Genomic DNA, 12,381 nt, shown 5'->3' with positions numbered 1-12,381 from the left:
AGTTTTTTGTTGATTTTTAAGAATCAAGATGCTAATTGAAGAGCTGTAGTAAACGAACTGAAGACATCCGCTGGGAAAATATAGATTGAATATTGTTAATTACCCTACTTTTCAAATTCTGGCCTTAGGGAATAAGATACCATCCCGGTTATATGTTAGTCATGCTTCGATTGTAGGTATTTTAGAGGGCTGGCTTTGGCCTTTAGTATATCTTGGTCCACATACCGTTTGTTTTTATTTAAAAAATTTCACTTCATGTGGAATGTTTATTTTGTATTCACTGCTGCAGTAAACACTATTATTAGATCAGGAAGCACTTCACCTTTTATTGGGTCTGAAAAGGGAAAAGCCCACCTCAGCACAGCTGGAGGAAGCATCTCTAGACACCAAGGCAGCTCATGTGGCAATCTAGCATGGACTTTGAAGAGCTCTCATTTTTTGAAGAGCTCTCATTTTTCAGGCTACCTGGATCACTCATAGTTGTGTAATATTGCCTCTACCAAGGATGAAGAGTGAAATGTAAAGATACTGATTTTTTTCCCTCTGCCTAAGAACAATTTTCTGTGGCCTACCTGGAAGTGAAAAGAGAATTTAGGACAGTAGCAGCAGTGGCTAATTATAGGATTTTGGTTTGTTTAATATGCTTTTTTTTTTTTAGTTGAATTATGCCCTGAGAAAAATATTCTTCCAGATTTTTTCTTTCTGATATATGTTTATTCTGTTTTTTTAAAAAATTGAGGTATAGCTGATATGCAGTATTATATAAGTTACAGGTGTACAACATAGTGATTCACAATTTTTAAAGGTTGTACTCTATTTATAGTTATTATAAAGTATTGGCTGTATTCCCTGTGCTATACAATATATCCTTGTAGCTTATTTTATATATAGTAATTGTACCTCTTAATCATCTACCCCTATCTTGCCCCCCACTTCCCTCTCCCCACTGGTAACAACTAGTTTGTTCTCTATGTCTGTGAGTCTGTTTTGTTGTTGTTATAGTCACAGCTTTATTTTTTAGATTCCACATATAAGTGATATCATACAGTATTTATCTTTCTCTGTGTGACTTATTTCACTGGGCATAATACCCTCCAACTCCATCCGTGTTGCTGTAAATGGCAAAATTTCATTCTGTTTTATAGCTAAGTAGTATTGCATTGTGTAAATATACCACATCTTCATCCATCTGTTGATGGACACTTAGGTTGCTTCCATATCTTGTCAATTGTAAATAATGCTGCTATGAACATTGGGGTGCATGTAACTTTTTGAATTAGTGTTTTTGTTTTTTTCGGATATATACTCAGGAGTGGAATTGCTAGGCTGTATGGTAGTTCTATTTTTAGTTTTTTCAGAAACCTTCAAAATGTTTTTCACACTGGCTGCACCAATTTAAATTCCCAACAACAGTGTTGGAGGGTTCCTTTTTCTCTGCATCGTTGTCAACATTTGTTATTTGTGTTATTTTTGATGATAGCCATTCTGACAGGTGTGAGGTAATATCTCAGTTTTTTTTTGTTTTTTCTTTGCGGTACGCGGGCCTCTCACTGCCGTAGCCTCTCCCGTTGCGGAGCACAGGCTCCGGACGTGCAGGCCCAGCAGACATGGCTCATGGGCCCAGCTGCTCAGCGGCATGTGGGATCTTCTCAGACCGGGGCACGAATCCGTGTCCCCCGCATCGGCAGGCGGACTCTCAACCACTGCACCACCAGGGAAGCCCTCAGTTTGGTTTTGATTTGCATTTCTCTGATGACTAATGATGTTGAGCATCTTTTCATGTGCCTGTAGGCCACCTGTGTGTCTTCTTTGGAAAAATGTCTATTCAGGTCTTCTGCCCATTATTTAATCCGATTGTTTGGTTCTTTTTGATGTTGAGTTGTATAAGTTCCTTATGTATTTTGGATATTAACTCCTTATGCAATATATGATTTACAAATACTTTCTCCCATTCCTTAAGTTGCCTTTTCATTTTGTTGACCATATCCTTTGCTGTGCAGAAGCTTTCAGTTTGATGCAATCCCACTTATTAATTTTTGCTTTTGTTGCTTGTGCTTTTGGTGTCATACCCAAAAAACTTTACTAAGACCAGTATTGGGAGCTTTGTCTCTGTTTTCTCCTAGGAGCTTTACAGTTGAGGTCTTGCATTTAAGCCTTTAATCCATTTGGAATTAATATTGGTGTATAGCATAAGATAAAAGTCCAATTTCATTCTTTTGCACATGTGTATCCATTTTTCCCAAAACTTTTCATTAAAGAGACTGTGTCTTATTCCCATTTAGTATTCTTGGCTCTGTTGTCAAGTATTAGTTGAGTGTATATATCAGGGTTTATTTCTGGGCTCTTGATTCTATTACAGTGGTCTGTGTGTCTGTTTTTATACCAGTACAATTACTGTTTTCATTATTTTAGCTTTGTAGTATAGTTTGAAATCAGGAAGTGTGATGCCTCCAGCTTTGTTCTTCTTTTTCAAGATTGCTTTGGCTAGTCATTGTCTTTTGTGGCTCTATATGAATCTTAGGATTGTTTTTTTCCCCCATCTCTGTGAAAAATTCCATTGGAATTTTGATAGGGATTGTATTGAATCTATAGATAGCTTTGAGTGGTATGGACGTTTTAACAATATTAAATTTATGAACATTGGATATCTTTCCATTATCTTTGTATCTTCTTCAATTTCTTTTATCAATGTCTTATAGTTTTCAGTGTACAGCTCTTTCATCTCCTTGGTTAAATTTATTCCTAAGTATTTTATTGTTTTTGATGCTATTGTAAATGAGATTGATTTCTTTATATGTTTTTTGGATAGTTTGTTATTAACATATAGAAATGCAACTTATCTTTGTATGATGATTTGGTATCCTGCAACTTTTATGAAATATTTTATTAGTCCCAACAGTTTTTTTTTTCTTTGTGTGTGTGTGTTTGTGGAGTCTCTAGGGTTTTCTATACATAAGGTCATATTGTTACAGACAGAGATAATTTTACTTCTTCCTTTCCAACTTGGGTGTCTTTTATTTATTTTTCTTGCCTCATTTCTCCGGCTAGAACTTCTAGCACTATGTTGAATAGGAATGGTGAGAGTAGGCACCGTTGTCTTGTTCTTGATCTTAGAGGAAAAGCTTTAAATCTTTCACCATTGAGTATGATGTTAGCTGTGGTGTTGTCATATATGGACTTTATTATGTTAAGATATGTTCTTTTTATACCCAATCTGTTGAGGGTTTTTATCATGAAAAAATGCTGAATGTTTTCAAATGCTTTTTCTGCATATTTTGAGATGATGATATCATTTTTATCTTTCATTCTATTAATGCAGTATATTACATTTGTTGATTTGTGTATGTTGAACCATCCTTGCATCCTAGGGATAAAAGTCATGGTATATGACTTTTTTTTAACGTACTGTTAAATTCAGTTTGCTAGTGTCTTGTTGAGAAATTTTGCATCTGTATTCATCATGATAATTAGCCTGTAATTTCTTTTCCCATAGTGTCCTTATCTGGCTTTGGAATCAGCATAATGCTGGACTTGTAAAAAAAGTTTGGGAGTGTTCCCTCCTCCTCAGTTTTTTGGAAGAGTTTGATAAGGATTGGTGTTAATTCTTCTTTAAATGTTTGGTAGAATTCACCAGTGAAACCATCTGACCCTGGGCTTTTCTTTTTAGGAAGTTTTTGATTACTGATTCAATCTCCTTACCAGTAATTGGTCTGTTTTGATTTTCTATTTCTTCATGGTTCAGTCTGGGTAGGTTGTATGTTTCTGTGAATTTATCCATTTCTTCTAGGTTATCCAGTTGTTGGCTTATAATTGTTCACAGTAGTCTTTTATGATCCTTTGTATTTCTATGGTATTAGTTGAAATGTCTCCTCTTTATTTTCGGATTTTTTTTGAGTCCCCTCTTTTTTTTTTTCTTGTTAAGTCTAACTAAAGGTTTGTCTATTTTGTTTATCTTTTCAAAAACCAGCCCTTAGATTTGTTTATCTTTTCTATTGTTTTCCTGGCCTCTATTTCATTTATTTCTGCTTTGATCCTTATTATTTCCTTCCTTCTGCCAACTTTGCCCTTGGTTTGTTCATTTTCTAGTTTTTTGAAGTGTAGGAGTAAATTGTTTATTTTACATATTTCTTTTTTCTTTTAAATGTAGGCATTTATCATAATAAACTTCTTTCTTAGGACTGCTTTTGCTGCATCTCATAAATTTTGGCAGGTTATGTTTCTGTTTTCATTTGTTCAAGATATTTTGGCTTCCCTTTGACCCACTGGTTGTTCAAGAGTGTGTTGTTTACTTTTCTACATGTTTGTGAAGTTTTCAGTTTTACTCTTGTTATGATTTCTAGTTTTGTAGTACTGTGGTTGGAAAAGATACTTGGTATGATTTCAGTCTACTTAAGTCTGCTGAGATTTGTTTTGTGACCTATCATATGATCTACCCTGGAGAATGTTTCATGTATGCTTGAGAAGAATGTTTATTCTGCAGCTGTTGGATGGTATGTTCTGTATGTCTGTTAGGTTCATATGGTATAAACTATAGTTCAAGGCCAGTGTTTCCTTACTGATACTCTGTCTGGATGATCTGTTTATCTATTATTGGAAGTGGGGTACTGAAGTCCCCTACTATTATTGTACTATTGTCATTTCTCCCTTCAGACCTGTTAGTATTTGCCTAATATATTTAGATGCTCCGATGTTGAGTGTTAATATATTTTTGATAGTTATATCCTTTGATGAATTGACCACTTTATCAAAATATAATGACCTTCTTTGTCTCTTGTTTCAGTTTTTGGCTTAAACTGTATTTTGTCTGAGATAAGTATCACTACCTCTCCTCTCTTTTGGTTTCCATAAGCATGGAATATTTTTTGTCATCCCTTCAGTTTGAGCCTACATGTGTTCTTAAAGCTGAAGTGAGTTTCTTGTAGGTGCCATATAGTTGGGTCTTATTTTTTTATTTATTCAGCTACTCTATGCCTTTTTTTTTGTGTGTGTGGTACGTGGGCCTCTCACTGCTGTGGCCTCTCCCGTTGCAGAGCATGGGCTCCGGACGTGCAGGCTCAGCGGCCATGGCTCACGGGCCCAGCCGCTCTGCGGCATGTGGGATCTTCCCAGACTGGGGCACGAACCCATGTCCCCTGCATCGGCAGGCAGACTCTCAACCACTGCGCCACCAGGGAAGCCCTGCTCTATGCCTTTTGATTGGAGAATTTAATCTATTTACATTTAAGATATTGATAAGGACTTCCCATTTTATTGTTTTCTGTTTTGCAGTTCCCTTGTTCCTTTCTTCCCCTCTTGCTTTCTTTGTGAACTGATGATTTTCTGCAATGGTATGCTTTGATTCCTTTCTTTTAGTTCTTTTTGAATCTACCATAGGATTTTGCTTTATGGTTACCAATGAGGCTTACATAAAACATCTTATAGCATAACAGTCCATTTTAAGCTGTCAACAACCTAACTTTGATTGCAAACAAAAACTTTACCCTTTTACCTCCTTCCCCCCACATTTTATGTTTTGATGTCACAACTTACATCCTACCATTTTGTGTATCTATGAACAAATTATTGTAGCTATTGTTATTTTTAATACTTTTAAACCTTTATACTAGAGTTAAGTGATTAATACACTACCATATTAAAGTATCAGAATATTCTGAATTTGACTATATACTTACCTTTACCAGTGTGTTGTATATTTTTATATGTTTTCATGTCACTAAATTAGGTCTCTTTGGCACTGAGCTGTGCCACCTTAGAGAAGGGGGTGATGCACACTCCCTTCAATGTGTCCAAGCTTGGATTTTTTTTTTCTCCAGTGATGTGCTTTAACTTTTCCATTAGATTCCTGAGCTTCCACAAAGGCACTCTATTCATGGGTAATTGTCAAAATTGGTGTTCTTTGGGGAGGGAAGACAGTAGAAAACTCCTATTTCACCATTTTGATGACATCACTCTCAGTCTTCAAAGCTGATTCCAGCATTGTGGAATGTGGCTGATACTTGCTTTAGCACTGTAAAACAGCAATGTGTTACACTAAATGACTGCTTAAGAACCTGAGAGAGTTTGTGCTTGTGAGGTGGTAACTATTTCCCAAGTATGTTGTTCCATCGCTTATGCTAGGTGATTTCACTTGTGATTTCCCACAGTCTCCCCAAGATGCATTGGTTGATACATCTTTTATTTGGCCCTCAGCAGAGCAGTCTGTGTAGGGTTTTAGTCACCACATGCATATTTTGACTTTTCATTTCTTTTTTTTGGCAGGAATGCAAGATTTCAATTACCTCAGCAGCAACTGTTTTGAGATTACCGTGGAGCTTAGCTGTGAAAAGTTTCCACCCGAAGAGACTTTGAAGAGCTACTGGGACGATAACAAAAACTCCCTCATTAGCTACATTCAGCAGGTAAACACAGTCTCTAGCATAAAATGGGAGATTTAAGAACATTTAAACCTGGAGTACAATAGTTTCCTAAGAGGATCCCAGCCTATGGGACTCCATCTGACCCAGAATGAGGATGCTGCATTTGGAAAATGTGTCAGTAGTGATTCAAATAGGCTTTCATTTGTCACAGGTTTTGTGGTTCATGAATATTCACTGAGAACTGACTAAACTGGAGAGTTGTGGAGAAGTGAGGTGACACCCTACTTTCTTTCATATTGCACTAAGCAAGGGCAATCCTAGGATCCTCTTCCACCCTTATCACCTTGTCTCTCAGGCATCTGAGGCAGGACCAGAACTAGAATGAGGTAAGTGAGGCACGTGGGATGCAAATTTAAGGAGCCTCTCAGGGTCATGCAATTATAGGATGTGAGTATCTCCTTAAATTCTGTGCCCCACATGCCTAACTTGTCTCACCCTAGACTCAGCTGGATCCATTATCATCTTCTACTCCCTCATCATCATCATCCCCAAATTAAAAATGAGGAATCAGAGGCACAGAGAAGTTAAACAGCCAGAATGTCTAGTTCCAGAATCACCATGCCATGTTGCCTCTCATGACATAAGCTTAGATCTTTACCAGAGAGTCACTGTACAGAATTTGGGGGAATCTCACAATGTGTCAGAATAAAATACCTACCTACTCAGACTTAACCCAGGCCAGTGCCCTGATAGCCCTAGCCCTCTGTACCAGGTAGACACTGGCACGAGGGGCAGTGCTGGTAGGAAAGACCTAAGGACTCTTTTCTTTGCCTGCAGTGCCTTGACAATTTCACATTCCATTCTGTATGCGGCCATGTACACCCAAAGTCAGGGAGAGTGATGTTAGTTTCACATGCTGGCAGGTAGTCCAGACTAATGTTTAAGCTAATTTAACATAAACAAATGCTGTTTGCATATATAGGTACATATAAACATATACACACGAACCCAGTGCATTAAAAAATGTAAAATCAGGGCTTCCCGGAGGCACAGTGGTTGAGAGTCCGCCTGTCGATGCGGGGGACACGGGTTCGTGCCCCGGTCCGGGAAGAAACCACATGCTGCGGAGCGCCTGGGCCTGTGAGCCATGGCCGCTGAGCCTGCGTGTCCGGAGTCTGTGCTCTGCAACGGGAGAGGCCACAACAGTGAGAGGCCCGCGTACCACAAAAAAAAAAAAAAAAAAAAAAAGTAAAATTAGCTTAAGAATTCTTTTACACATGTCACGTATACATATAATACCTTACAAAAAGGGATTATCATGGAATAGATCCACTGATGACAGACAGTGGTTAAAAAACACCCATTACACAGGATTTTTTAGATCAGTGGGATCCTGCTGCATGTTAACATAAAAAGGCATTTTTCAACAACAAAACTAAGGATAATTAGCCATGTTGACCCTGGAACAAACTTAGTGGGTACCCCTGTAGAATGTCCTTTGAGGAGAGCTGTATTTGGATGGACCTTTATTTTTTTATTTTGCAGTACGCGGGCCTCTCACTGTTGTGGCCTCTCCTGGTGGACACTGCGCCACCAGGGAAGCCCTGGATGGACCTTTTAAGAGGAAAATTTAAACATATAGTTTTAGGCAGAGGAAGTAAGATGGGCCAATTTGGTGTGTTCTTTGCCTAGGTATCAAAGAATGCCTCCTTAATACAATGCTTTTCATTTTATGTACATATTTTTTCAACAAAAATTAAGCTATTTTCATATCCTAGGTACCCTGTGAGGTACTGGGGAGAGTGCCCTCAAGAAGGCTTTGTATTAGTGAGGTTCAGATATCAATACCTAATTACAAGAGAGGATGATAAATGCTAAAATAAAGAGCAATGGCAGTACACAGAAGGGTCCCTAACCCAGTCCTGCCAGTTCAGAAAAGGCTTATTGGAGGTATGCTATAGGATTCCCTATAGTCCATGTCAATAAGATTATTACCCTGTCAACAATTAAAAAACTAGTTCAGCTGCTACTTAAGTTCTCTGTTAGTTCTTGAGAAAGAAATGCAATATAAAACAAAACCCAAATGTGTGCCATTGGAAAGAGGAGAATGCTTGTCATATTTATGGTGGCAGGTGCGTTAATTCATCTAAAAGCTGTTACAATTTATGTAAGAATAAGCTGAAAAGAAGAGGGACCAGGTCATACAGTCCTGTTGTATGCCACTTGGAATGAGAATTTGATCTGTCCACAGATAGCTGTGACCCACCCTGGCATGACATCAGTGTTATGGTGCAGACTATATAGAAGCAGTAAGAGTGGTATTTGCAGTGAGCTCACACAGCTTGCCTCGGAGGACACTCTAGTTTAGGGAATCAAAGGCTGGCGGAAGATCAGTGAAGACTGCCAGAAGTTCTGTGTTGAAATTTTCTTGACAATGGAACAATATGGTGGTGGTTAATGATTGAACACCTGGGCCTAAAATCTAAGTGTGGACTAATTTTACAACTCGTGGAAAGTAGGTGATTAGGAAATCCAATTCAGTAATTGGTTGAGAGGAAATCTCTTGCAGAGTTTTAAAGGAGTGTTTGCAGGAACTGGAACTGTAAAGTTAATTAGGGTGAATAGTTTGCTAAGAAGAGCTCCCACACAATAGCTTTGGAACCACCTAGTTCTCAAAATTTCCAAAGAATTTTTCAAGAATGGTTCATGAGCACCTGCATCAGAATCATCTAGATTCTTGTTAAAAACGAGTTTCCTGTACCAACACCGAACCACACTCCTAGCAGGGCAGGACCCCAGAGTCTCCATTTCAGCAAGCTCTCTGGGGGGCATTTAAGTATTCGAGGATTTAAGGGCTATTGACATAAACAGTTCTAGTAACAATGAAGAATATTCTGGATTTTTTTTTTTAAAGCCTTGGTTGATTGAAATGTCCTGGAATCTGGGGAGAGAGAATTATAGGAAGGACAAGTGTAGTAAAATAGCTTCCCCAGGTATGAGTGAAATTTGAACTTCTGGGATTTCTTTTGCAAAAGTCATAAAGTGACAGTATTTTCTAGTCTGCATTCCTGTGGAGTCGTGACAGCCTATAACACTTCAGTTGAGATATATTCCTACAGTGGAAAATTTCAAACAGAAATATTGTGCTTCACAATTGGCATATCAGAGATAGACATTTACTTATTTAACTATTTGTTAATCACATACTGTAATTTAAGTCTTGGGTTGCAGAGGCAGAAAAAAGTTATGAATATTAACTGGGTATATTTATGCCTAATGTAGGTGCATTATATGTTTTTGAAATGATTGATTTATTTTCCAAAGATGAGGAAGTTTAAAACTTTCATTTCTTTAAGGTTTATAATATATCAGGATTATAGTGCCTCAAGATGAATAAATTCATCTCCACAATTTTTCTGATCCCAGTGACTTTTACCTTGTGAATTTCATTCAGAAAGCTAACTTTTCTTGTTTCCAGTGGCTAAATTTCAGCCTCTTACAATTTTGGTTAGCTAAGCCGTAGGTAAGTCTTGGGGAAAAGTCTAAGAATGTCTTTTTGTTTTAAAAAAGTGTTTACTCTCTTCTCACTATACTGGTTGCCATTAAAATATTATTTATTATTGCTGACAACATGTATAGCTCTTTACCATTGGTAAATTGCCTTTAGAGAAAAGAATTGTGTGTTACTTTTATAGAGTTTCAGAGGTTTTGCTTTTTTAAAAAACAGCAAATGGGGGCTTCCCTGGTGGCGCAGTGGTTGAGAGTCCGCCTGCCGATGCAGGGGACACGGGTTCGTGCCCCGGTCCGGGAAGATCCCACATGCCACGGAGCGGCTGGGCCCATGAGCCATGGCTGCTGAGCCTGCACATCCGGAGCCTGTGCTCCGCAACGGGAGAGGCCACAACAGTGAGAGGCCCGCGTACCACAAAAAAAAAAAGAAAAAAAAAAGCAAATGAAAAAAGAATTTGCTGATATCCAGGGCTATCTCTGATAAAACATTGTACCACTGCCAAATTTATTCTCCAGTGACAAAGGGATACATGAGACTTATTCTACTTTCTGTAGGGAAATATTCAAATATCATCAGTAGCAAAAGAAAATTCATTTTCTGGGGCCAGATGAGTGAGGAGCAACTGGAGCATTGGGGAGGGGGATGTTTTGTTAGGTAATCAAGCTTAATAGATTATCATTTGATATTTCAGAAGCAGTACCTTCTCAGAGACCTTAAGTGGCTCACCGTCACTTCAAATACATATTGACTTAGTTGAATTATCATTTAAAAATAAAGCTGTTTCTGGGGCTTCCCTGGTGGCGCAGTGGTTGGGAGTCCACCTGCCGATGTAGGGGACATGGGTTCGTGCCCCGGTCGGGGAAGATCCCACATGCCGCGGAGCGGCTGCACCCGTGAGCCATGGCTGCTGAGCCTGCGTGTCCGGAGCCTGTGCTCCGCAATGGGAGAGGCCACAGCAGTGAGAGGCCCGCGTACCGCAAAAAAAAATTATAAAAAGAAAAAGAAAATAAAGCTGTTTCTGTAGTTTGCATTGCAGTAGTTAGTTGATGACAGCAACTTAATTCACGGGCTTGTCTCAATAAAAACTCTTCCATTTTATTTCTAAACCCAGTTTTCAGTTAGTAAGTTCACTGACCTTTCATGCACTGATTATCAACCAAAATGATATTATTAATTGGTTTAATGCAAAAGTATTCACCATGTATATCCTTTCATCTAGAAATAAAAAGTATTGAAGGGCTGTAATGTGGTTATCTTTTTAACTGACAGCTGCCATATAAAGTATATGCAAGTGACCAAATTTAAAATTGAGAGAAAGCAATGAAATGTGCTGAGACCAGAACTGTTTTACACATTGACAGACCTTTTTGTTTTGTTTTTGTTTTGGTGGTTTGGAAGGTACTTCAAAGTCTTCTTTGACTCAGAACAAGATATCAGTTTTCAGGGGATTACTTCTCATTTGTCTGCTTGCAGAAAAGCAGAGTAAAGAGTACACAGAAAATTCAGTGGCTTTTTTTAGCTTGTTTTGATTCTTAAGCAGTGGGGATCTGCAGTATTTTGCTAGAAAATAAGAAGATGTTGGATTGAAGCATGTTTTTAGGTCGTTTCTAATACAGAATGTTTGGTTGTTCTTGACCATCACAGATACACCGAGGGGTTAAAGGATTTGTCCGAGACCTTCAGGGTAACCCAATTGCCAATGCAACCATCTCCGTGGAAGGAATAGACCATGATGTCACATCTGGTGGGTGTTCTCTGCCGTGATCGGAGGCTCTAGTATTGCACACGAGAGCGTGGTTACTTCTTAGCATAGTTATACTTCTTACACTGTTCTGAGCAAAGCAATTAAATGCGTCACGTCTCTTTACCCCGTCTCTCCCCCCAGCTTTGATCTAGTTAAATTTTTTCTGGGGAGCAGGTCAGGCAATTACTTAGGATGGCTGCTGCGCTTAGAAATTGGGGTGCAGCAGGTGGCGCCCTTTCCTCAGCTGTCTCACCCCAGAGCTGTGAGGCGGGGCCCTCTGCGGGAGTCTCTGCAGTTGTCGAGGCAAAGGAAGATGAACCAGCTGGAATTAAAATACCGATCTCTTCTAAGAAGAAGTACTAATGAGCTGTTAATTGGTGAACCTCAGGAGGGAGCAGAAGAGTAGGAAGGACGGTAACTGCCAGTGTATCGTGTGTCTAAGATTTCCCATCCATTTCTTCATTTAATCTGTATCATAAATCCAGATGTATTCAAGACTGAACAGGATGTTACAGGATTGAGGTTGATGTTAGTTATTTCTAAGCTTAAAGCCTCATTTCCATTTTCCTACTTTGGGGAAAATGATGTATTTTCCTGGCAAACCTACCTACTCCTGTTAATATCTATCCAGCTCATTTTAGTGTAACTCTCATTTATTGGGATCTTTAAAACAACAACTATATCTTTTTAGCTATAAACGCTACATGTTTGTAGACCTTAGCATTAATTAACCTTTAGTGCCCAAACATCCATTACCTGTTTCTTAACCT

The 12,381-nt window shown here is 38.6% G+C and overlaps 1 protein-coding gene across 1 annotated transcript in view; it reads left to right on the top strand.

Annotated features, from left to right (window-relative positions):
• CPE (carboxypeptidase E) overlaps positions 1–12,381 on the top strand; it is a 110,424-nt gene that overhangs the window by 93,510 nt on the left and 4,533 nt on the right. Inside the window, exons 6-7 of the mRNA XM_065877397.1 lie at positions 6,259–6,398; positions 11,512–11,611. Coding sequence (XP_065733469.1) covers positions 6,259–6,398; positions 11,512–11,611 — 240 coding nt within the window. The remainder of the gene's footprint in view (positions 1–6,258; positions 6,399–11,511; positions 11,612–12,381) is intronic.

This window comes from Phocoena phocoena, chromosome 5 (genome assembly GCF_963924675.1).
Source record: "Phocoena phocoena chromosome 5, mPhoPho1.1, whole genome shotgun sequence".
Taxonomy (NCBI): Eukaryota; Metazoa; Chordata; class Mammalia; order Artiodactyla; family Phocoenidae; genus Phocoena; species Phocoena phocoena.
Note: the sequence above shows the minus strand (reverse complement) of the source record. Positions and strands in the feature narration are given on the sequence as shown.